A 27,249-nucleotide genomic window follows, 5' to 3' on the forward strand; every position below is an offset into this window, starting at 1 on the left:
AAAAAGAGTTTTCATCTCAGGGAGCTTCTGCAGTCGACATCTTGAAGTCGAAATGTTATAACGGTCCAGTGCACGACCAAAACTCCTCTACGTTAACCAACTTACACATCAATTAGCAAAGTTAATCAAGAAATCATGACAGGTGCGATTCTTTTTTTTTGTTCGAACACATTTCGTTGGTTGACCAATAATCTATCGATCATTTAATGGATTTGATTTATCTTTTACTTCAAAAGAAAATGAATTGTGTTGATTAATGTAGTCATTGCTTGTTTATAACTGGCTATCATATAGCACATCAGCAAAAGTTAGCACATGTGATGTATGTATAAATAGCATATTCTTAAGTCCATTTTGGTGGCAAGCAAAGTTAAATGTAGATTCAGTATAAGCAGTTTTTGTTACATCCCTTTTTGTTGTTGTTTTGCTTCTATATTATTTGCTGTCCGAAACGGGCAGAGATTTTACAGCCAGTAGGATTTTTTTTATTGCTATCTGATGGCAGCCAGTCGAGTGTGAATTTATCTTATGCGTAGTATCTTTCTCCGTATTTCTCTGGACCTCCCCCCCCCCCTTTTTTTTCTTCCCCTCCACCCTTCATGCTATACATCTGGCTGCTTTACGCCTACACACGGTCCGCTTCTTTTTCTTATTCTTTATTTTCTTGTGGAAAAATAAATAAATAATCATATATATATATATTGTGTTCGTGTTTGTGTGTGTATTATATATTTCTTTATTAGTTTTATTTTTATTTCCGTGTGGCCTTCAAGTAGCCCAGACTGGCCAAGTGTTCAGCATTCGCTATCGATTGGCAACCGTATATCATGGCATCTTCTCACTCTCTCTCTCTCTTGCAATTCTCACTTTCATTCTCGCCTTGCACATTAAGCTCCATTCTGTCTCTATTTCGACTTGCTCTCTCTTTTGGCGTCCCTATCAGGGAATTGGACGACGACTTCACCAAAACGCCGAAGATCAATCGCCGTTTTCGACGAACGCATTGAAGCTCACATCCGAATTGCTCGATGGTCACAAGATTCTGTCAACTGTGAACCGTTCAAATACAAAGAAAACGGAAAGTGAAGGGGCAAAGACGTGCAACTTTTAACAGCGCCAGTCCCCCAGTCATCCGTGATTTCCACGCGCACTGCTCAATGTCCGTCCTTTTTAATTGATCATTTGAAAATTTTGCATAACGTTAATTATTTTTAAAAAAACGTGTAGAGCCACTCGAGAAATGTGTTATTTTTTTAAATATATATTCCTCCGTGCTGAGTTTTAGTTGAAACTGCGCATGTGGAGTTGTCGAATGAACATGGGTGTTGGTTCCGGAGGACGCGGTGAACAAACCCGATGATGACGAGGAGGCCATGCTCCGGCACAAGTTTCCGCCAACACTCCACCCACTCTCTTTGACTAGCCAGAGCAGAGAGAGAGAGAGCGGCGTGCGCGTCCGTGAGTTTGGTCGTCAAGTAGAGAAGCCCGCCGTCACAGACATCGACAGAGGGACGTCAGAAGTGAACGTGGCTCATCCAGGAGCAGTTGCCTCGGTGAACTTTGTGCTCACCCGCTCATTTTTATAACTCAACTTTGTATATGTTTTTTAACCTCAACTTGTTTGATCAACGAAAAACAACAGACGGAGGCAAAAGTGGCACGTCCAACTCATCCAATCACAACAACAACAAAAAACGAAATTTTGCTGCTCTTTCGATTGGAATGAGAGAGACGGTGTAAGTGACAGCTGATTTTTGAAGGGGATAGTGGTCTTGTATGAAACGCGCAAAGTGACGGTGATTGTATACATGTAAAGCCAGAAGAAAGTGGAAGTTCATTTCGAGCGTTGGACAATTGTCGAAAAGTCCGCACAGTGGCTTTTATTTAAAGATAAAAAAAACTAAACAAAATATGATCCACCGATGGTGTCCCTATTTCAGGTACTGGCCGCGCACCTTTTATTTTTCTTCTTTACTCCGGTGTCTTTCTTTCTTCGTTGCAATCATTGTCAGCTTATTCCATCTGGTTGAATTCTTCACTTGCTCATTTTCGCTTATCTTTTTCCCTTCTTTTTACGTTGATTTTTGTTTGCGCTGCAAGTTCCAAACACATATAGTGAAAATCATTTTCAATGTCCTCAAGTCACTTTTCTGCCAGACTGACCGGCGGCAATAACGGTTCGTTAGTGCCGACCTGGACTTTTTTCTCTCTCTCTCTCCAGTCATCCTTTTTATTATATTCTCTCGTCTCTGTATGTTTTCTCCCGTTTGCCTTGTATTCTACTGAGCTCGTTACACGAGCAAATCTCGCATCTATATAGGAATCTCTTTGCTTTGTGCTCTTGTATCCTATAAATAGCCTTTTTTTTTTTTTTATACATTCGCTATCCCGAAACGTATATATAGGATGGACGACGGGAAAAGGGAGAGCGAACCAAATGAAAATTTAGAGAGCGTATTGATCTTGTAATTTCCGTTTCTTTTTCGCTTTAAGAAAGAGAGTAACAGACGTCTTAATCAGACAATACGTGACGTCCTGGAAATAAACAGACAATTGATTGCAACGAGGAAAGATACATGCGTGAAAAACTAGATGTCATATATGGCTCATTAATTGGGGAAACTGTTAAGCCCGTGGGCGTTTCGTTTGACACTTGGCATTACTAATTAGAAAGCGCGGAACGATTGGGACTCAAATTAAGGATTCCATTATTTCACTTGTATTTTCAATGTTGAAACGTTTTTTTCTTGTTTTCTTATTTAATAGTTTACGAACAAAAGAAAGAAAAGAATTTAATAGATTTTAATCACGTTTTTTCGGTTTTCCCGCTCATTTTCTTGCGAGGATTTTCCAAGCCCTTGGAGGACTGGCCCTTACGTAGACCGATCGCCATTTTACTTTCCCCATTTCCTCCTTTTTTTTTACCGCAATTTGAATTGATTCCGTCCATCTGTTCACCCCTTCCTTACCGGAATTGCATTTCTAGCGAAATATCATTCAAGATGAGTTGTTGCACATCTTATAGCAATTCCAAAGTCGAGGCTAATGGGACCCGATTGCGTATGCAAGCCCATAACGCACTATTCAATTATTTATTATGAATGCCCTTTTGATTGCTAATGGGTTTGCTCTGCAAGTGCGAGTGATGCACGAACTCGTCTTGCTACCAAACACAATGAGAGAGATTAGACTTGAGCTATACATACCACGTATAACATAAATATTAAAAACCTTTAGTTCCCTACTGTCCGTTACCTCTTCCGGCCATCCGCTTCCGCTTGGTATGCTTGACTGACGTTCCTCCCTTACTAGAGGAAACCTTAATTGGGCGACACTTGCAATCGTTGCGGGACTCGACAGGGGGGTGTGTGGCAGCCCGTCTGCGTACCAATTGAGTATCAAAAATAAATACGGTAAATAAATTGAACGGGACAATCGTTACTTGCTGATTCAGTGGCTACACAAGCGCAATCTTGCTGCGATAAGTGATAAACTATTCAACTGAGAAACCCAGTTGGGAAATGATGATTGTCGTCCACTGGCTTTCCATTGGTGGACTAAATAGCTAATTTTTCCCCCCGATTATATTACAAGGTTGAAATGGTGTGGTAGTTAACGTAGATAATGTGTAATTGTATATGAAACGATGAGAATGTCAATTTCTATAGCACCTTTAGTGAGGCGCATGTAGTTTCCGTTCAGGGAGCACGGTGATAGTATATAAAGACCAAATGCGGTCCAATTATTTCGTTTTTTTTTTTCCAAAATGTTCTCGATTGGTTAGGCCAACTATTGCCAATGCGCCGTGTGCACACACTCAACTTATTTCCCTTAGGATATCAGATTTGCTCCGCTTTCCTAATACATCTTTTTTTTCTTTCTTTCTCTCTCCTTTTTGTGTGGCTGAGTACAATAGAACATGTCGCCACCATCTTCGGCAGTACTTTGCCTCTTTGTGCCCAGTCCCTTAGTGACGTACTTGCACTTAAAGACATTGGCATTGTCACGATAATACCATGAAATCAAATCTCCCATTTATTGTTGATTTATACATGTACTTTTTCAATATTGATTTACAAGAACTTTCCAATCTCATTGGATTTTTTTTATTAGTACCACCCACCTGCTGGTAATTGCTATACACACTGCTGTTATTAAATTTTCTATAGAGTTGATTTTTACCGAAGATTGGTGTGACAGGGAACAGAGGGATTATTTATTTTCTTATTTGTACTACCCTAAATCCAACATCGGACGTCAGAGATGTTTCTGGAACAATAGTCAACGACATCTGTGATATTGAAAAATCATTTCACGCATTCTTGACTTTCTCCTAGTGGGTGTTGTGGGAAACTATGGCAATTTAATACCAAAGTATGTTCGTCTGTTGTAGCTGCTTACCTCACGATAGAGACTGTGCATCGTTCGTTCAGTTGTGTTTTTCACTCTGTATTTCCAGTACAGTGAATGGAACATGGAAGATAATCACAAATCCATTGTGAGAGGACAAACAAGTGCCAGTTTCGATTCCATGTTTATTTGCAATAATTGTAAGGGGTGCCAGATGCTAGACAACGTCAGAAAAAAAAGAGGTAATTGTCCTAGGTTTTGGCCTTCTGCCAGAATTTTGCCTGTGGTTTATGACATGGGTTTATGAATAATGTCGTAATTTAACGTTGTTGACTTCGTTTCATTTTTTTGCTATGGTGAACGTTTTGGAAGAAACTTGTTTTTCATCTAAAAGCCATCAACAGTATTGTTCACTGGAGCATGTTTCCATGGATCTTATTTTAGTTAGATATCCAAGGACAAACTTTTGAATCGGAAAAAAACTTTACCCACAGTTTCTTGGATTGGTGCAATCTCCCTTGTAATTAGCATTTGTGCATAAATACTTGCCTTAATGTTGTCTCTTCTTTTTTTTAAACATTTCCTCAACCTTTTTAATAGCCCTGCTAAACTAACAAGAAGCACAACGAATATAATTGGTTTACTCACTTTATTGGAAATGGCAATCGGCGAAAAAGCAAACTCGGATGAGCTGTAAAAAGTTCGGACTCTTGGTACACTTTCCAAGCCCACAAAAGAACGATCAAAATTGAAAAAGAGAGTTTGCTTGAGTAGCAAATGGGATGACGCAAAAACTGGAGCAATGAAGAAGAATCGTGACCAAAAAAATCGTAGTTTGACGCTCGTTGATCGATGCCTGAAATTGTGATTCACCAATGGCGGCTACTTTTTTGGCACAAAAGATAAAACAGACATGAAGATCATCCGTCATGGTCACCGACTTGATGGTGGCCGCTTCCATCGCTAATAGAAAAGAAAAGAAAAAAATGCAAGCTCCAAAAAAATAAGAAACACAGAAGAAGCCATTGGAAAAGGGACAGTGAGATTCGAAGGACAACAATGACCGCAAGCTGCAACACTATTTCCACCCCAAGTTTCTGTTTGATGTCGTCTTCTTTGACGTTGTATTCAAACAAAAACAAGAATTGAGCACACACGACGAGGGCCACTGTTGTCTTATGTTTAAGCCGTCCCCGCGTCTCGGACTTCGCATTTGCTTTCTCAAACTTGGTCCCAGATCGATAGCACAGAGCTGCTAGAAGTTGTGTTTCCAAGAGGCAGAAAACCAGAAGGTCTCTTACTCGTGTAAAAAGAAAAGTAGTTTACACACAGACACACACACATACACGTGAAGACTGAGAAAGAGGAGAGAGTAGACAATATCCGTGTGTGTGTGTGTGTATTATGTCCATTTCAATTGATACTAGATAATAAATGTATACGTATGTGTACATCCTTTTAGTGCAATTCTAGTAGGTTATCTTCTAGAATTTACTCTTGCCAGTGGGGAGTCCTCTTTGTCTGGACTTTGTGTCTTGCTCTTGTTCGTTACTCGAGAAAGCTGGGCACGTCCCTTCAGTTACTAAGCACACTACTCGAATTCCCGACAGCCGAGCTGGACTTTTCTATTTTTCTTTTTGCCTCTTTCGTTTGTTTCATCTTTTTTCCCTTTTCTTGACGTCCACATCAAGTGTTAAGGCGGGCCCGACATCATCATAACCTTTTATACGTATGCATTACACAGTATATACCTAATGCGTAATACGTGTCCATTCGACTTCTTTTTTTCCTCACCACCAACATCATCAACGATTTCAATCTTAATTTTCTTCTCGTGTAAAAAACCACGAACGTATTTTTTTCCTCCCCTCTTGTGTCATGGCCGGTGTGCGCGTAAAGCTCACAACAGAGGCAGCTATGGCTAATCTATTATTCGTGTCACGCTTCAGTCGACACGACAACACGGTTTGACTCTTTACACACTGGCCCCGGTGAAAATGTGCGTGTGCGTCATGCTGATGTTTAAGAACACGCTCCGCCTTTTTTCTTTGCCACCACCTTATTATATCGTCGTTGCACCGAGTGCGAAAGCAGTGCCGCAAACTGTTCAACAAAAGGAAAGAAGCCATCAAAAGTTCTGTCTCTGTTAGTGTGACCATGTTTTCTTGTTAGACGCTTCATCTTCCCTCTTTTTTTCCTTCTTCTGTTGTTGTTGATGTTATAACGTTTATCATTACATGTTTGATTTGCTTTTGTCTGTTTGTCCAGAACAGGCGGCGTCCGGTGATGATGATGAAACTTTGCGACGCCAGCAGTTGCCGTCACGGGTTGATGTCGGATTAAAGAGCCGCGTTCATCACAGACACATCCGGCATCCCCAGAAAATTATTGCGCTTCAACTGAAGGGAGGGCAACAATAGCCACCCTCCCAATTTCTTGACTTGAGCTGAGGAAGGAAAACAAAACAAAAACGACTGGGGTTTGTGTTGTGGCGTGTGTGCGTGCGTGTGAGTGAACAAGTCACGAAACAACAGTTATTCTTCTTTCTTTCCCTCAAAGATCTTGTTTGCTGTATAGATAACGATGATCTGTTCGCACAACAAGCTGCTATTAATGGAGCTCTTCTTTTTCTCTCCGTTTGGCGGCTACTGCTGTTCATGCCATGGCCGTCTTCAGCTCAAGGACTGGCCAGCAAATCGAGTGAGTACACTATTCATCATCCGTCTTTTTTTTTTTTTCTTCCACACATTTGTTGTTTGTTATTGCCACCGGAACCCACGCTCAGTCATCCGTTTGACACATCATATCATTTCTCTGTCCTGATTAATGGCCGTACTTCTTTTTTCAAAAGTCTTTGGTTTGTTTGCATTCATGGATATTAGCGATCGATAGTATCAACACGATCATCGTGAGAAAAAAAGGCGTCGACAAAACAAATGACAGGTCGATAAGTGTGGTGAGAGGGGGAAAAAAAACTATTGATTTGTTTTTGTAACATTAAGCCAACTGTTAACCTCTTTGTGTCGGTTGGCTCGTGTTTCTTCTCCAGTCGCTACGGGTTCGTGAACGAAAAAAGAAAGCGCATCGGCGGGAAAACGCACATGACGTGCGCATTTTGCCTTCTCCGATTTCGCCCATGTTCTTTGAGACTCTTCGCTTCAAAAAATAAGACGATGGCTGCCATCTACTTGATGTACGGATAGAGAGAGGGATGTGCATTGACTGATCATCTAGTAATAGCACGAAACTCTGCCATTAGTCGTTAGTCCCTCGCGAATAAAGAGCAAAAGTTGGGCGAGAGGTAAACTATTGGCAGACTGGTGCGTGCAACGTATAAGGGCGTCGCTTTTTATTTATTCATTTTCATCAATTGAGAATCAATTACGCGTTAGATCCAAACTTGAAAGAGCAATGAGTAGCCTGAAGGTGGATCGGTGCCGCTATATGCGTAATGCGGTTACAATAAACACAAAATAAGCTGATCCATTATAGTTGCCTTTCTTTGCGCGTCGTCCATGAGAGGCCCTATAACCCCAAGGCTTATATGTACGTGTTTACGATACTTACAGCATTTCCGCATATAAATTTTTAAAAGAAAATGTGCTTGTTTGCCGGGTTCATCGAGTACGTAGATAAATAATTTTAAAATTCTGAGTTAGAAAAGGTCAGTTTTGTACTCTAAACGCGTGCAAGGATTGTTCCTTGCTACGGAAGGGTTTCCTCTTTTGAGGACAACCTGAATTCAATGTGAAATTCCGCTTTGCATAGACGAGGTGAAATCAATTGTTTAACTCTTTCTTTCCTTATCAAATCGTAACAATTCTGGCCCGTTTGGCTCAATGAATGATTTCATATCCCGCCTTTTTTGTTTTTGCTTTAATATTATCGTTGGGTTTAAGAAAAAAACAAAACAAATAATGAACGCAATCAAGGAGTTTGGAGAAGGAAAACGAACTCGACAGATTATCCTTTAACACAATTTCGAGAGAAAACAAAACAAGTCTACGTAGAAAAATCAAATTGGGGAGGTTGATCCTGTTTTCGATTCATCGAATTTCCTGCTCCGCTTTTATCTTTGCGTATATTTGAGTTTCCGTGTAACGAAGGATCGCAACTATAGTTGCCGGGCACCCGGAAACAGGGGAAAGAAAATCTCATTTTAAGTCTAGAAATGGTTGCCATACCAATCGATTCCATTTCACAACAAAAAGAAACGTTTAGTAAAGACAAAGTGCTGCATGGTAGACGTTCGGACTCAACAATCTTGTAATCCAGCTTGGGATTTTTTGTTGTGATTATGTTTAGGACATGTGTTTGCACTTTTCAGTTATCGGGGACAATCCTTAAAGAATTCAAGACTTGCGTCACGGCACTGTTGTTATATTGCGCCCCATTTAATCTGTTTGCTGTGGGATCCATAGTGTTTTGTTCATTTTTTTTGGTTTAAACTCCGCCCTCCGCCGCCCGTTGGCAGAGTCCGTTTTGCATGCAACTTTTGGCTTTTTATTCCTTGTTATGTTTTTTGTTAATTGGCCTGAAATGTGAAGGCTTCTCATTAGTTTATTCCTAATTGCCGGTTTCATCCGAGTATAATTTTCACTCGTCCGCCCGAAGCTTACTTTTGTAACAATCTCTTTGCATTATTTTGCAGCACTTAACAGAAAACATTATTAGAGACTCGGTAGCGTAGAATAAAAGTCCTAGTTAAATTGACAAATTACACCTATAATTTGAATGGGTTAAAAAAAAATTCGGATAGAATTTGGCAAAACAAATGATCGCAATAGTGGACTCTCGCATGTTTCTTGGGCGTTAACATCTCGTCAATTTCCATTAAGTTCCAGCTGTCACTTTCCCTTTGTTTTCCCCCCTTCGGCCAATGGATACTCTACATTCGGGTCACATGGTCCCTTGTTGATCCGCACGAGCCAGCCGACAGACGGGGACTTGCGACCTTGTTCCTTATTTTTTGCACAAAGGTTTCCGTTTCTAATCCGGATTTCTTCTATAATGTTCTTCTATTGACTGCACTTTGACGGCCCTTTGTTATTGATCACCCATGTCAACTCTGGACATCCAAAAGGATGCAGTTCAAGACATTTTCTTGTTGTTTTTTTGTCTTTTTTTGCTGTCCATTTTTTTCTTTCTTTCTTCAACTTGTACGTGAAATCCCGAGACTATTAAATGTCTTCTTTTTCTTTGCCGGGCTAACCACAAGAAATATAAGGTTCATAAACACACGGGGTCGTACGCTCTTTGCTCCTTCTCGTATTTTCATTATGCGAATTGCGGCCAACCAAGTGGATTAGCTCGGCGTGCTCCATCAGGTTCTTTGGACATCCGCACACAGTCCCCTGATGCCATATATACGTCTCGAAGGAGCGATTTATTCCAGTCCTGACGTGAAAACCGGCTGGCCAAGAGCCAGTGCGGGGACTTCGGTACACACTCGTACCATATTACACAGAGACACACGAGAAAGAGGCCAGTTCGTCTTTAAACAGCCGAGATAAGAGTCTTTATGCAGAGCCGCTAAGTCAGCCACGTCGGATGAAAACTTACGTTGGAATTGAAGTTAGGAAACAGTTATAGATCGTCAAGAAAAGAAGATAGGGAAAATCACAGGTAGAAACACGATGTGTACGTACAATAAAAAGAAGAAAAACGAGACCTACCCGAGCGATATAACGAACGTCTATTCCCAATCTGCGTGTAGCCGCTAGGATGTCGCCTAGAGCTTTTGTATAGCAGTGATGCCACAGCAACCATGTCATGTTCAGTGTATTACATATGTCTTATATAAATGTTGTATACTCAAGGAATCTGTACTGGCGTTGGTCTAAGCTGTATGTTGCCATAGGCCAATAATAACAATGAAGTCTATTTAGAAATAGAATGATATCTATGTGTTACCATCATTCAGGCTACGAATCAAGGGTTTGACTGGCTGTATTTCATTTGAAAAATTCAATATCCCAAAATTAAGGAATAAGATTGTATTGAAGAGAAAAGAACAACCACGTCCAATCTTCATTATTATTATTTTTTAAATTTAAATGATGTGAAACGTTAACAACTCTTTCATGCTCTCATTTGTTATGCAGTTGGTGCCGGGAGGGTCGCAACGACAGTGTAGGACAATTGAGCCATATTTTTCCGTATGCTGCAAATTTTACAGAGTAGTTGAAGAGAGTAGGAAATGATGCAAGTTGCACATCAAAAGATGAAAAGATAAAACAGCAGGCGAAAGGAAAGAGTAAAATAATTGTCTTGGATTATTATGCAAAACTTTGACGACGACACGGCCTGTCTCTGTTTCTTCTTACCAATGTCCGGAGAGGTCATAGTCTAAAGAAGAAGTGAGCTGTCTATAAGGTCATTAAGCCTCGAAAGTTGGCTTTCTGGGTTGTTTTTTTTCCTTTGTATTTTTTTTTGCTCTCTTTTGAGGTTCGTCAACGAGTTCTACGATGGTCCGCATTGCGTCTTTGTTAAACTTGAAATGGAAACGGGCCTAATTAGTACGTACCGGAATGTCTAGTCACGGGAAATTGGCAGACTGTAGGTATATAGTTGATTGTATGTTCCTATAACTGTACTGAGTATAATTCTTGTTACCCTCATTGTTATCGCAATTTTTTATTTCACCTTTTCTTCATTTCTTTCGCCTTATAGTGCTTTTTAAGTTGGAAATTCAAGGGCTAATTGAAAGCAGGGACTTTTCTTTTTTTGTTTGTTGAGAACTTCTTTTGTTTGTCCTTTCCTTTGAAAAAAACAAAAATACAAACAAACAACTTTCAAATTCATTATTCCAAGAAAACGTACAGTGTCGTTTGAACAACAGCTTAAAATAATCCTACATTGACCTAATTTGAAATTATATCTTATGTCATCGTCGGAACGGTGGAAACAATCTAACGTGAAGTTGTAGAAAAGCATCGGTAAATCGATGAAAGGAAAAGCACATTCTTCTATCGTTCGTGAATGGACTAGTGCCGGTCACGTTACCAATAACTGTTTACTACAGGCCCTTGAAGATTTAATTGTTTCTTTTCTCCGATCTCGCGAGAAGAATAGGAGATACGTGAATTGCTAACTAAAACAAACTAATTATAGACAACCTATAGGACGACAGCAGCACGCCCTTTTCTAAGCCCTTACCCTTTACCTCAATTCGTGTAGAATGGTTACACTATTTCACGGACAAACTTTCAAACAATATCTAAGCTGCATTAAGTAGTCACCCTATATTGTCTTTAAGGTTTAGACGGCTCTATACAATCAATTTTCCTTTCGTGTCTACTATCTATATGTATACAATAGGAAAATGCGAATCCCGCGCCGCAGGCAGATCCGGATCATTTGTGTGTGGATACGTTCCAAAGTTTACTTTGTTTTGGATATGGCGTGTGCCAGCTGAGAACAACAGGGCATTCCAGATTTTTCTTTTACAAACTTTAAAAAAATAAATAAATAAATAAAATTTGACGTTCCAAGAAAGAAAGTAAACTTCAATAAGGCTCGAGACGCGTATGTTTTATATGTTCGACAGGATGAGATCGCTGTGCCTTTCGAGATTGAATAACACGAGCGCGATTTGCTTATATACGCGTTGGCGAAAGCTAATTAAAACCGTTGCGAAGCCTCTACTGTTTACGAGCTTGATACGCATTTTTTTCCTGCCTCGTTGTTGTGGGTCTATGCGCTTTTACGACGGAACAGCAATTGGTAATTCGTTTTTTTTTTTTGTTTTTATGCCGTTTGCTTTATGGTCTAAGCTCCTAGCGATAAGACTGTATATAGCGAAAGGCTATATGTGTGCGTCTCAAATGTTATCTTTCTTTTGTTTTTGTTATGTTTTGTTTATTTTTCCTCTCCTTGTCGCTGTTGCATTTTAGTTTAAAAAAAATAATGGTTTTGATTATTGTAATTTCCCTAACAAGAATTTCGTTAGCCTCAAGTCTATCGTTAAGAATTTGACCCTTTGTAATTAGCGGCTACGCTATACACAGTTAGCTGAAGCAGATTCTTAATTTGAGTTTGGTCATGCTTGTTTTGTTTTTTCCCCCTTCCCTTTCTTTTTTTTTTCAGTGCGTGGCTTGCTCTCTACTAATAAAAAGAAGAAAAACAGGGAACAAAAAAGGCTTGTTTTCTACTATAACCGAGCAGTAGCAACGAGCTGGGAAAGAAAACATCCACTTTCGTGATCAGTTTGCTTGAAATGTCTGACCGTGACTCGCCAAAGGGAAACTGGTCATATAGGGAAAAGGTTATTTTGATGGGGATTCTTTGCCAGAGACTAGCGGCGATATTGCCTCTCTTAGATGTAACGATGCAGTCACTCGACGAGATTGACATACACTTTTCTTTTCTTTTTTGCTCTCCTCATTTATTACCTCATCGGAAATTAGTCTGAAAGGAATACACCAACAAGTTCTGAAATGTTTTATGAATATGGAATGATCCCAGTAATTAAATGCCATTCATTAGATATGTCCTTAATAAAAAAAGATTTCTCTGCTAATGTTGAATGTCGCAGAACGGCTCATCACTTTGATTTTGGGTTTCCTGCTTGGATTTGATTTACAAACTTGTCTCTCTCTATACTCGATGCTGGCTGCTATGCATTTCAATGTCAACTGTGCGCAAACTGCAATTGGATTGAAGATAGACGCATAGTCGGTTCAGTCGCAAAGATAGTCGATCGATATTACGCTCCTCGCAATGGCAAGGTCAACTTCGTGTGTCAACACGAAGAGGAAAAAGAAAAAAAGACTAAGACGGCGCAGATCTATTTCTCCTCATTCGTTTGTTTTTCGTTCTTCCTATATATCTATCCACTAGTTGTCAAGTGCGAGGAAGGACTGATCCTAATCTCATATAGTTATATATTCGGCCAACTCTTATATAGCGTGCGAAGCCAAGAGATAAGACACATTCACTGTTATTCCTCGTCCCCCAAGAGGAGCAAACTTATTCTATTATTTACACACATCGTCAAAATACTTAAGCTATTTTGACATCGGCGTACGCACTTGCTATTCACCTCATAGTCCGCTTTCTTCCCGGCTATAGAGGGGTAGATTAGTATAACCATTTTTTATTCGACGCCCTTGCGTTTAACCTTCATATACGTAGAATGACCGTTAACAAATACGGCACGTCACTGATGTTAGTTGCTTACATTAGTTTGATAGACGTTCACAAAGCAGCCGGAAGCAGTCTCATTCCCAGAAGAGAAAATAAAAAATAAAAACAAATAAGATCAGTGAAATTACATCGGAATATACAAGACACCAGAAGGTTTAGATGATGCAGTCCGTCTATATTCGGTGTACACGTTCCCAAGACGTTGTTCCAATATATTTACGCTGAATATATACATATACACATATATATTTTTTGTTTTGCCCTCCTCTTTTCTTCTCATTTATTCTTTTTCCTTGCTAACCGAGCCCTCTAATCAACTTAGCGTTGATCAATCACCTGTCCGGCACGGGACTTTGCCATTAAGTTCAGGAAGAAGATGTCTCGTTGTTCCCGATGACCAATTAAGGAAGTGGCTGCACGCTGTCGGTTGATTCTGTTGCACACGGGGCAGATCGAGTTAGGGTGTGTTAACATACATATTCCCTGTTTTTGGTGTTTGATGTTATATAACAGCTTACACACGCAAGTACATCGTCGGTTAAAGTTATGGCCCAATTTTCGCTCCTCGTTTTCATCGCTCGGCAACTAGGGAAATGGTCGTTGCTTAGGTGAACAACTCATTCCACATTGCTGTGTTTGAAACGTCGAAGAGTTAGTAACATCCTCGTTTACCTCGTGCTGCATTGCAATTCAACTGTGCGATGTGAACACGTCCGCTGTTCTCACCGCTTTCTCATTAACAGCCACCGTAACTGAAATAATATTGGCTATGCCATATCGTCCTTCTATTGTTGCTCGCCCTTATTTTCTATTTCGTTCATTACTTTTCACGTTGTATTAGGTATATCTTACTGTACATTGTAACATTTCTAGTGCGGTAAGGATAAGAACTTGACACTTTTGGAAATTCCTTTTGTTCGTTCACTTCTGTTTGAACAACTTTAACAACAAAAACCAGTTTTTTTCACGCTAACCGACGACGATAATGGCGTGCGTGCTGATTGTAGACGATATCACACATTTTGGGTTTTCTAAAATCGAGACGAATGGGATCGGATAGTTGGGCTAATATTCGGAAAACAACGCAAGAAAAAATCGAATTCCGCAATCTGGCCGCTATAAAAAGCTGGATGACTGTGAAAGCACGGAAACTGCTAGACATGATGATGAATTTTTATAACTGTGAAGACTCAAAGTACTGTTTTGAATATTCAAGAGTATATTTTCAAATGCAGCTTACCCAGACCCTTCAACTGGATATTTTCATTCCAGTAGTGGATTTACTACTCCTCCAATATGTAACAAGTAAAAGTGCAAAGTCTCCTTGCTCGAGTAACATTACAATTTAATATTCTTTTCTTTGTTTATTCTATTACTAATGTCTAAGATTCAAAGAACACTTTGAGAGAACGAGTCTGGTGAGAAACCACGCACCTTGCTCGTTACTTCTTTACTAGGCGCTGCGATGGAATACGAGTGGGCGACAGCCCAATAGCGAGGGATATGGCGGGCATTTCAACGCACATAACCTAGCATCATTCATTTTAGAATGCAAATGTGTACTCGTCGAAAGAGGAGTCGTCCGACGTGTTTGGTCGGAATGTACGTAGGGAGGGCCGGCGTGAGTGACGGAGCAGTTTTATACGTCGCCTTTTTACGGAACGACGCGTCCAGCCGGCTGCACAGCGTGTGCAAATTTTCTGGGCTGTTGGCAGTTGATGTTTTTCTTTCCTCCAGGGGAGTCACATAAACAGCAGCATGAATAAGAAATTTATGCGTCAAATGAAGAGCGGCGGAAGGGCGGAAGAAAACGATGATGTGTACGTAGCGAAATCCGGAGCAACGGCCAGATCTCCATGCCTGACAAGAACTGATATGACGTTTAGACGACCTTTGAATTTTCAGCTGTACATAAAAAAACGAACATCTATACGTGCCGCATTTCGAGTTAACTTCAATTTCAATTTCAAACGAAAAACGTTCCAAATTGATGTCGGAACTAAATTGTTTTCGTGCTGTGTATAGTCATCGAAGGGTAGATGCGTTTATTGACAGAGAGAAATACGAAAATAAATATTTTTAGTTCTTTTGTTTGTTTGGATATACACGCTTCTGTTTGTCTATCTGTCTCCTTCTTTCCGTCCAGTCCTCGCGGTCCACCGGATTACCCACAGCGCCATGCTCCGTTTAATCTCCGGGAAGCGGAGAACTCAGTCAGTTTCCCGTTGTTCTTCCCTTTTTTTTCTGTTTTCAGATTCAGCCTCCGAGAGTCGGACAATAAAAGGATCAAGTGGCCCGTTAGATTCTTTAATGCGAGTGCCTTTTATACCGTTCGCAATGATTAAATGGAAACACGACGCTATCAACTTTGGTAAAATAAAGAGACAAAAAAAAAAAAATTTCCTATCCATCACGTAGTGCTTTTAATGATTGATGGTAAATCTTCATAGTTCGCACTCGAACGTCTCTTTCTTTCCAAAAATGGCTAATGCGTTTGGTGTTATTTATCGAGTTCCCTGGAGGAGAGAGTCGGACTGCGCAAAAGAGTTATAGTGAGAATCTCATATGCAGTGCACGGATTGGAGAGATACGTTCATTAATCAAGTGGAAGATGGGAGCTCAACAAGGTCGATATCTTTATTTTAGCGTGCCAGGGGTTTTTCAACGATTGCCCCACAGTCTTGTTGAATAGGTGATGTTTCCCGCACGCGGATCTGCGTTGATCATTTTGCGCAGGCTGGCAATGCTTGTCGAGAAATAGGAAGAGGATAGTTCGTGTAACGAGGCGAATCTATTGTTTTCTCAGGCCATATAGAATCGCAAACGCAGGGCTTCGTTTTGAAAAGCACATCAGCTTACATCGAATTTTGTATTGACTAAAATGTAATTCCTTCTTTCTATCAACGACGGTTGGCTATTGATTTTTCATCATCAACACGGTGACATCGGCTAGTGCGTCGTGTTAATAATGATGATGATGAGAACGATTATTTTCATGTCATTTATTCTTTTGTTTTTCTTTTGTCCGTTACTACGAAATGACTAGTTACAGCTGACGACAGGGCTTGGTCATTATTCAACAAGTCGTAGAAGTACATGGTTTCATTCATAAGGCTACCATTATACAGCAGCTGTTGGTCGTGGCTTTTTGTTCTCCTGGGTAACTAAATTAGAAGCTGAATTCTAAGGAAATGTGTTTTAAACAAAGGGCATTTCATTTTTCTATCCTATTGCTTTTAAATACAACAGACTGTCTGGTCTTTAAACGAAATATTTCTAAATGTTTTAGGTCCGCAATCTCCAATGTTCACATGCTAAAATCAAGTCAGTAAATGAGGGAAAAAATGGTGTGTGATGGGCAATCCAGCTGGATTCATCAACGTTGACGTCTTAATTTGTTTTTTAAAGTGAATTATGATGACGAGCGATGTCTTGTTAGGAGGGCGATGTATCATCTCCGTTATGTAATCTGGTGTATAGCTGTGCTGCATGTCGCTCTTTCTAGATTTTCACGAGACGAGCCGGAATTGTTTTGCTCAGATTTGAAGAAAAGTTGGGCAATAAAAGGATATTACAAAAGTATTTATTTGACGTTATCAGGTAAACAAGTTTCAAAGGATCAAAACGTTGAATAATAAATCAAGTTCAGATCTTTTGGCTTTCCTTTATCTCGTATACGCGACGAATGAATCTACACCACTATTCTCATACTCCAAATATTCTTGTTTCTCTTTGATATTGTCAATTCGGTTAACTTCGTTATTGTCGGCCGGAAGTGAAGAAAACATCGTTTAGACTTGTCTAGTACGATTTAGTCTGTTTGTGCGTGTCACACCTTTACGTTTCGAATTTACGCCACCATTTTCCGCACATTCTGACAGAATTTCCTCTCGACTTCACCAAACGACGTGTTCAGCCTCGAACCTCGTTTTGCTCGTAGATTGTTAACCGTAACATTTTTAGTCCTTTGAATCTAATTTGATACGTCCTCACGAACGCACCGTGTTTGCTTATACCACATGACTGAATAATCGGCCAAGGATTTGGTTCGCGTATAGGCCGTCTGCACTCCAATACATGGAATAGAATTTCCGAGAATGCAATAAAGCCTTTATCGATATTTCTCATATCCTTCCATCGGGCAGAATCATTGGCAAGCTTCATTCCTTTTTGTTTTCATTTGGAACCTTTTTTTTTTACTTTCTTAACTGTCTATACCCCGCTGGAAAAAAAGGGGGTGGCGTGAGTTGCGAACAATCTTTTCACGCTCGATTGGCCAAAAAGACTGTGACCGATTTGTCGATTGACTAGAACGCAATTCTATTATATGCTTTACAAGGAGAATAGGGTGAGATGCTGGTCAGCCCAACCGCAACGATATTATAGTTCCCTAGACTGTTAAATGTACAGTAACCAGCACGTCCTTCTCGTATATTATGACTTCCGTAACTCATTCGGCTAGTGGTCCCTTACTTCCTCCCTTCAGTCGTGTTATTGATTTCTCTCTTCGTCCGACTAAATCCTCTGTTTCCCAGCTTCGCAATGATATCTCTCATTTAGAGCTACGTCTTCTCCTTCTTCTTCTTACTTAACGCCATGTTTCTTACGTCCCTTTCAACGAAATTTATTGATGATGTCATTTAAAGCCAACTTCTTTTAAAAGCTGATGGTTTCAGCAACCGGAACGTGTCACGCACAGACGGATAAAGAGCACCAATGCTGGAAGGGTTTTAAAAAATGATGCCGACGCAACGATGCAATATCGGTCAAAGAATAGGTGTGACAGTTGAATGAAATTTGGTATACGATCCCGATACCAACTGACACTTGCGGTTCTTACGAATTTAATGATGTCCCATTCTAGAGTATAGCGCTGCCAATGTGTTTGGATTGATACACAATCTCTTCAGGTGGCCCTTTGTAATTTCCAGCACACTGTTGGGGTTAGATATATGATTCCTAACGCGCGACTGACCTAACTGGAGACAGCCGCCTGAGAGTGGAAATTCCTTTCCCTTTATATATAGGATTCCGTGCCCGGAATCTAAAACGTGATCGCTGACAGCGTTTGATCTTTGGAAAACGTCATCTCTATATAGCTCTGCGATACACAGAAAAAAACCTAGACAGGATATCCTCTTTCACTCTGTACACCATGTCATTTTGACTGTGTATGCCGACATAGATTTCGCAAAGAGATGCCAATTATATGCAGTCGAATCATTCGAAATGTCAATCCTAAATGAATTACGATAGCAAGTGGTGCGACATGAATATAATCACGAGCTGCGGTCTTTTTTCCTTTCTTTTGGGTTATTACGAAAAGCGAAGAGGCAGCAGCGCAGAGAATTGAGTGCAAAAAAAAAAGACAGAGAACTTTTATGCAATATAATAGGGCTCTTTTCTCTTAGAAAATGGCAGAGGAAATCAAATTTTTGATTGGCTGATTCGAGTGGAACCATCCGGCACAATAAGTCTCTGGCATCTTCTTTTTTTCTATCGTCTCCACCGTCATCAATCGTTGATTATTTTTCGCCTTTTTCTCAGCGTCTGGCTTCTATCGATTCTAATAGCTCGTCGTCTCTTTGGAAAATAAGTGGTTAGCGAGTGTTACACCCCACTCCCGTTAACTTTTGATTTTACCAATGAAAAAAAAAAAAGGAAAACCCGAACCCGACGCAAGCTGCGTCCTGCTTCACTTCACTGGATTCTCGAGTTCGCTAGGTAATTATATTCAGAACTTGGGGAATTTTCCAGGTACTATCAATGGATGTTTGTTGTCTACTGCGATGAACGCAAAGGTTTCACACGTATATTTGTTGGCATCGCTTGCATAACTATCGATTGAATAATTCTTCCTCCAATTCGGCAAAAATTCAAAGCACGGGGAAAGGAGAAATCATAAGATTATCACAACATTTTTATTATATTGCAATTCAAGTGCCCTTCTGATTCTCCGCGTTCATCAAAAACGTATATATACAGGCCAACAGATTGGTTTAATAATCCAAGGCTTTATGGCGATATCTTTTCTTCAACGTGGAATATTTCAAGACGAACTCGAAAAAACAGTAGGCCTATTTTTGGTTTATGCAAAGCAGCGCATAACGGGCTCCTTAATAAAGGAAAAAACAAATAGATGGTCGTGGATATACGTGCGAGCATTTACGGTTCCTTTTCGTGTTCTGCTTCCATACAGGAGTGAGTTCCAACATATACAAGAGGTTGTGCATTGCTTATGGCCCATCACTGTCATCACCACCACGAACGAATATACACCCAACGTCCATGAATTGTCGTGATTAATGGGCATCCACTGTACCACTTGAGATTGCGCCCGGGTTGAATTGATCCACAGCGGCTTTTGTTGGATTATTATTACTGAAGCATTTCATCGCAAAATGCTGCGCAAGCGGGAACTATATCTTCCTAATTCCTGAATTTCTACGCTGAGCTAAAGATGCGTTAATAACTTGTGCGTAACTAAATGTGCGCAAAAGAAGTAGTGAAACAGAAAGTTTTAATTTGTCTTCATCGAATTATTGAGTCCTATATCGTAACATCTCAGATCCTGACTTCAGCTTGAAGCTGGAACGTTAGAGAAGAGTCATGATTTATTCCCGAACCATCTGCCCTGGTTAAATGAGTGATTACGTGCCAGCTATTGACGTGTAATGACGAACCGGATTAACGGGTCAGTAAAACAAAAGGAGCTAGTAAGGCAAAACTAAATGTCTTCTACTCAGCCTGTTAACTTACTGGCGTTTGTCCTTGTCTTCAACACATGTTACTAGCACCAGTCCAAAGTCGAGTTTTTAGTTTGATATTGGATTCTTCTTTAATTTCTTTAAGTCTTGATGTAAGGTTAGAAGAAAGGTTCTGCAGACAGTTATGAACTACGTCCCTTGTTTATTACAAGAGCCGTAGATAAGAAATGAACAGACTTTCCAGATTGTTCTTCACTTCTTTGCCTAGTATTTTATTTCTTTCAGTGCTCACAAATATTGCCACTGTGGAAAAGTGGAAATGGAAAAGTTCATTGATTAACATTTGTTATGGTCGAGCTTTATTAATCCCGTCTTGACGTGATGGAAATGTTGTTTAATAAATTTCTTGGGACCTCTGAAAGTTTGAAGTTCTTGAGAGCTGAAAACTTTGCTCTAAAAAACGAATGTGACATGGATAATATCGCCATAATGCAACTACGAAGGAGATTGGTATCCCCTTTCTTTAATCGATATACCAAAAATATCAATAGCTACTGATGTTTACAGTTAAAGTAACTTCAAAGTTGAAGTGGCCTTTAAGAAGATCACAGGCTCTTGTGATTGTCAACAAATTTACTTTGTCTGTGGTTTCTTTTTGACATAAATAACTGTATGTAGTGTAACGCAGCTTTGTTGAAATACTAGTGCTTACAGCACGTCTTATGTAAAAACGAGATTTAATGCTAAGATATTACGTAAGTTTGGCACAAGACGGACTTACCATTTTTCATCGAAAAAAGTCCAGCTTACTTTTTACAATCGTTTCTTATTTATTTTTAAGCCGGCAGTCGATACTTTTCTTTTTTTTACTTTGTTGGGAGTGGGCAAGCTGTCACTTGTGCCACACAATATCTACCTGATATAGATGCAGTTTGTATTTTAAGCTTTTAACGCCCCCATCTTGCAACTAGAGTTATAGTTGCGTAAACCTACATATGGGATGGCTGTGCTCGGGTTATTCTTTTGTTTTTTTTTCATGGGGGTGCTGTTTTTCCTCTCTTAAGAATGACAGCTGATGTTATTTTAAAAACGTGTGTGTGTTCCCTTTATCTTTTGAGACAACAACCATTACAGTGCTTTTCTCTTCCATTAACAAGGTAACTAATAAATTAATAAATAGGTATAATATTTAGTATTAGTTATCAGCTGTCTATATTAGCCATGTCATGTTTCAAGACAGTACAGACAGATCAGAGGTGGTATTGATGAGTGTTGCCAGGCAATATTTCTGGGTATTTGATTTCATTTTGCTTCAGTATCCACACCAAGACCTTCTGATAGTAACAAATTAGACTGAGGCTGATCTACTTGACTGGAGATCCACACATTAACCGAAAATGCTGAGCTAGAAAATTTTAGTCACAACACAATTTAAATTTTTTTCTTTTCAGGATTCGTTTAATTGAACTGATGAGAATTATTTACTTTTGAAAGTGAATCAACCATGCATTTTGCTTGAATGAGGGAAAATTAAAAACAAAAACTCAACTAATAATGGTGTGTAAGTCTAAAAATAAGGCCAATAGACAGTATCAGTCAATAGATTCAGTTCTTAATCAGCGTTCATTGTCCCAAGATGCAATCACTCCACAGAATGAAAGTCTGTATAGGCTAGTCAGAAAACAAGAGGGGGCCGTGTAACTGATTTTGCTGCATCGCCTAGCTCCGTGTTGACCGATCGATAAAAGACATCACTCGGATAGCTTCCAGCATTTTTTTTTTTGGGGGGGGGCACTACTTGGCCCATTGTGTTGTGTATTACCGCTAGGTTGCAGTGGCGATAAGAGCTCTTGTATTCTCCTGACGTTTTATTCACCGTGTCTCATATCCCCCCTTTTTTTTTCGTCCTACGCGTGGATCAGCAGATCCCAAAGGCCAAAGGATGCTAATAGGTAATGCGACAAACCGGGGAAGAGGATCAAACGAATGCAATTCTTCCGGACGGTGCTTCCAAATAATGTCGAAAGTTTTGATGTGTTTATAACATCATCGTTTCTAGACGAATTGCAGAACGTTGAATATAGAAGAACGAGATCCTTCTTTTCTTTCCTTTAGTGTTAGCAATAAATTGAACCTTCATTTCTCTTTTGAAAAAAAGTGAGGCTGGAAATACTTGACGAGGTGAGGCTAGTGCAGCTCGGCCGCTGGCTTGCCGCTTTGACATGTTGTGCATGCAGATTCGATTAGAGAAGAAGGGAGACATAGGAGATGTCCTTTGACAGATGAGTGCGAAAGCCGTGGCGTCAGCACTTTGGTGTCGCATGGCAGCTGTCACAATCGCAGACGAAAGGAAATAGGGTAACGGAAAAAAGGGGGGCAAAAGCAATTCAGTCAACGTCTCTGGCATAGGATCAGTCTTAGCAAAAGAAAACATTCTTCGTAGAAAAAAAAAAGATAATTGTTGGTTTGGCTTTTCTTTGGCGTAATCCTCGTCTTGAATGTTGCCGCCTCTTTGTTGATTTGGTATCCTCCACGAAAAAAAGGAAGAAACGATCCCACTCTTTCGCATTCTCGAAGCGATCCTCTTTGTCCATTCTTCTAAAAAAGAAGAAATGAGAAGGACATTGCGGATGTCGGCCGGCTAATGTGACACTCATTGAAAGATTGCCGGACAGGCCGTGTGGCCTGTAAGGAATATTGAATGAGATTGTGTATATTCAATTGACCCATTTTCCTTTTTTTTCTTCCACCATACAGATGTTCCGCTACGTAATCTGGTCGTGCTCGCTAACAGTACAGCAGAGTTAACCTGCGACACGGCTCCTCCCGACAGACACGACGAGGTCATCCTTGTTCTCTGGTTCCGCGAGAATGTCGGCACGCCCATTTTCAGGTTAGTGTGTCATATTTCTTTGATTATCAATCAGATGGGCGGCGCTCCGGTAATGTGAATAGACACCGTTAATGTTCGTGAATTTGAAATGGAAAGAGAGAAGAAAAAGACGTGTTTAATATGTAGTGACGGTAAGCGCCTGTCTTGTTTCAATCGATCGGTTTGGCTAGTGGCGACTGACGTGACTTTTGACCACAAGCGCCGTCGCTTGTCGATAAGAATAAAAGATAAATTCAGTTTTCGTGCAACAGCAGTTTTTTTTTTCCCCAATAAAAATCCCTTTTTTTTTCGTGACGCGCACATCCGCACTTCTACATCTGTCAAGTCTCCGCCGCAAGTGCGTCTTCACCCGTTGGGGTAGACCTTTGAATGGTTCAAGTGTTCGAGGAGTTCCATAGCAATTATCGTGTAAATACTTGAAGCGACGAGCAGCTTTCAATTTGTCCTCGTTTTCTTTTTTTTTTTTCCTAACCAGTTCGCGTTTTACTCTGTCGGTTGAAGCGTGAACTACGCTTCGTATTAATAAGGCAAACTTGTAGACCCGATGTTTGAGGTTATATCGTTTTCAAACGCCCCATCGGAACGACGGAGGCAATTTTGTTCTGTTTGGCGTTACGTCCACTGGCTATAACAGCTTGATAAAAATCCCCCGATTTTTGGGGGTCGTGTAGCAAAACAAATTCAACCGGCTCCATTACTCTCAAAATTCTAGAGCTTGTGATGGGTCGTAGGGCTCAGATTTGTAGTGTTTAGTCAGTACATATTCCACTTTTTTTTTTTTTTTGCCGAACATGTTTCTACTAAACCCTTCATTGCTCTTGTGCATACACTTCTTTTGTGTCTATATACGTACGCATGACTGAAGGCGGTTTTTGAGATTCCCGTTTTTTTTTTGTTATTGTGTAAAGACTCGTAGATGGATCGTCAAACGAGAGAGGGGAAAAAAAGAGTACATAATAGGACGAGTGCAACGAGTGAAAGCCTTTGGTTGACAGTCTCGATTTTCTCTTTTTTTTTATCATATTCTTCTTGACTTATTCTTATCCTAACTCCATTTTTATTCTGCCGGCTGTGCCACCGACTCCTCTCACTGCATGGAAAATGAGTTTTTGCTATTTCATTTCAAGTTATACAGCCTTTCAAAATCTTTTATAGTCTTGACTCTTTTGGCCCAGGCTACTCATTTTGTCTTTTGTCTTATTCATTCTTCCCCCCCGCCTCGTTTATTTGCCTTTTTGGTTCTGTCGTCAAGCCCCAGCCTGGCTTCATTCGGCCAGCCTAACTGGAACACAGATTTGGTTGTGACTGAACGTTTCGTGTCAGGCCTCTTTTGTTTTTTTTATTTTTTTTGTCTCCGTTGCTATTTTCTTTTGGGATTGCCCTCTCTGGGAAATGGGGAGACATGACTCGGTCGTCCACTGCGATATGACTCGCTCCATCTCATTTTTGTTTTCCCCTTTTTTGTTTTGGTTTTATTTTTGTTCCGACGCCTTTTATATTAAGTCTTCCTGGGTTTATGTCGTTTCCCAAGTCGACGGAAGATCAAGTTCCTATGGCCGTTTGGAGAACGATAAAAGAAACTGCACACAAAAAAATCATTGGACGTGTAACAGGCTTTTGATTATTCTGGAATATCAAAGGTTTTTTTTTTTGGGGGGGGGCTGTCAGAAAATGAGCAACTTTTATTTTCTGTGATACAAAAAAAAAATAATCTCGCTTAATCCAAAGAGTGTCCATGACAGCGTGAGATGTCGTGATAGCCTAAAAATGGGTCTCTTTAATTATCGAAGAGAAACTGATGTCGACTAATTATAGTGCCAGTCGCAGCCAGCTGTTATGACTACCCAATTACATGTCAATAATGTGTGTCGACATTTTTGCCCTTTTTTGGGGGGGGAAGGGGGGGAGTAGGACTCAATCACGTGACATTCCATCGAGGCTTTGTTATTTATATGCGAATAGGCTCATTCTTATTGGATCTCCTCTTTTTTGGTCTTGTAAGAAGCATTTCTGCTTTATTAGAATGTAACACAGAACTAAGCCAAAGGCCACTTTGCTGTGCATGCCGCATTATATAGAGTAGTATAGTGCGTTGATCTTGTTTCAGCGTATAGCACTTTGAGGGGCTTCAGTCAACACGATCACCGACAGCGAAATGGTTAAATACGCATCAAATCTGTTGATGATAAATAATCCGCTTTCGTTATCTTTATCCATCGTCCAATAGGATCAGTTCTGAAATCCTTAGACTTACATTCTGAAAAACACCTGAACGGTAGCTAATATTTTAGGCCCAAATGATCATTAAATTTTTTTTTTATCCAGCTCTTTTTCTGAAAAAACCCCTCTGAATGATTTAAATAGCATAAAAATAGAAATGATTACTGCGTCTTTTGACGTTCTACGTATTTACAGATTGTCCCATTATTCGATTTCTCTGGAGAATTTATGCACGCGTTCCTCTCGGTGAGCGCAAGTTAAATCGAATTCGTGAAAAGGATATCTGAACAACCCATTGTTTAACCTCAAGTTTACCGTAGATGCTAATGACGTGCAACGCTCGTCTAATCAATACATCTGCCCCAGAGAAATAAAAAAAAGGTTCCGTATTAGTGTGTGGTAAAGTGCAAAGCGTTGTCGGCCTATTACCGTTACATTGGGGAACGCATAATAATACGGGATTACTTGAATTCAGCTTATTGATTTGCAACACTGGGATCATCGTAGTACGTGGGTGTCGTGAACGAAGGGTTTCGAATGGAACCCACGTTGCACCGTATTGCCGACCTGATCTCCGAACTGTCGTACGCGTGTATAGGTGCCGAGAAAGAAACAAAATGCTCCGCGAAATTGCTTATTTTTCACATTGCCAATTGAAGTAAAAATAAACGGAAGAAAAAGGGCCATTGATAAGTGAATTTCGATTCGACCTCTCGGCCCTTTTTTCTGTTCCCCCAGAGTTGTCGAGATCACTTACTGGATGTTTGTGCCTTCTTTTTCGGTTACTTTCTTTCCTGACCCAACTGTCCTCTAAGTCAGTCACCGTATCCACTTTATACGCTCGCTAAGAGGATACTACAAACATTCTACTGTGCAGCTCTGTTGTTTTTGTTATGCCTTTTTTCTTTCTCTCTTTCGTTTCTTCGATCCCCAAATTCCATTTTTGCTTGTTGGCCTTTGCGCGTCTAACTCGATTCGAAGACATTGATTGTTGAACGGACGAGGAAAAGTGAATCAGACGACCTTATATTTTACAATTGCTCACGAAAGATGATCGTCACTTGCCTGTAGGATGAATTGTTTGTTTTTGCAATCGATTGTTTGAATGAAATTTTTTCATTTTAGCTCCCATGTCAATTCTACTCTTTTTTTTCTTTTTCGCTTTTATTTGAATGGATAGAGTCATGACGTTAAGGCAAAGAATTCTCTAATGACGTCGAGATCTATAGAAAAAATGTTCCATCCCGAATGATGATGATGATAGACTTTTGTGAGAAGATGAAAGTCGCAACGGGAATCTGCCACTACATTTCACGAAAGAAACTTTTCGTATTTCATTTTTTTTTTAATTCGTTTTCACGTTCCTTTTATGCATAGACAGTGGGGTAGAACGCAACGGACCTCAGACTGCACTGTAATCAACATCAAAGTGTGTGAGTGTTGTATTTGTTAATTGGGATGTCCCACAAAGAAGAAAGTTTTTGACGTCGGAAATAACATTGTCGTTCATCTTTGGCCGCCGAAAACTTTCTCCTTCTATACGCGCCTCATAAGTTGTACATCATTGTTAACATTTCCAATTAAACAAAATGAAAAAACAAAAAACAAAACGAAAAGGGTTTGAAAATAGAGCGTAACACGACGTCCAATTCCCCTTCGAATAATTGCGTCACATTTGTCTGGAACGTAAAAAGCCAGAGCTACGAAACTTACACGATGGACGTTGGCAAAATTCAGGTATTGCTTACTAGCAATCGAATTTCGATTTAAAGATCTGGAAGGTGTTTCCTAGCAAAGTGGGGCGTTGTACAGGAAATTGGATACATCATTGATTTTGTTGTTGTTGTTGTTGTTGTGTACTTTATCTCTTTACAAGATTGAGATTATTTGAAAGCAGAATACATCATCGCTTTTGTGTGGGAGCCATTTCAT

The 27,249-nt window shown here is 40.0% G+C and overlaps 1 protein-coding gene across 7 annotated transcripts in view; it reads left to right on the plus strand.

Annotated features, from left to right (window-relative positions):
* The first annotated feature begins 1,448 nt into the window (after positions 1–1,448).
* LOC116917815 (nephrin) overlaps positions 1,449–27,249 on the plus strand; it is a 40,363-nt gene continuing 14,562 nt past the window's right edge. Inside the window, exons 1-4 of one of the 7 annotated variants that reach the window (XM_045169535.1) lie at positions 1,450–1,940; positions 6,624–6,857; positions 6,928–7,050; positions 22,962–23,097. In XM_045169535.1, coding sequence (XP_045025470.1) covers positions 7,008–7,050; positions 22,962–23,097 — 179 coding nt within the window. In that variant the 5' untranslated portion in view covers positions 1,450–1,940; positions 6,624–6,857; positions 6,928–7,007. Of the gene's footprint in view, positions 1,941–4,383; positions 4,593–6,478; positions 6,496–6,618; positions 7,051–22,961; positions 23,098–27,249 lie in introns of those variants that run through there. The other 6 variants (XM_032923409.2, XM_045169531.1, XM_032923408.2 and 3 more) reach the window with 6 other exon arrangements.

Source organism: Daphnia magna, linkage group LG2 (genome assembly GCF_020631705.1).
Source record: "Daphnia magna isolate NIES linkage group LG2, ASM2063170v1.1, whole genome shotgun sequence".
NCBI lineage: Eukaryota > Metazoa > Arthropoda > Branchiopoda > Diplostraca > Daphniidae > Daphnia > Daphnia magna.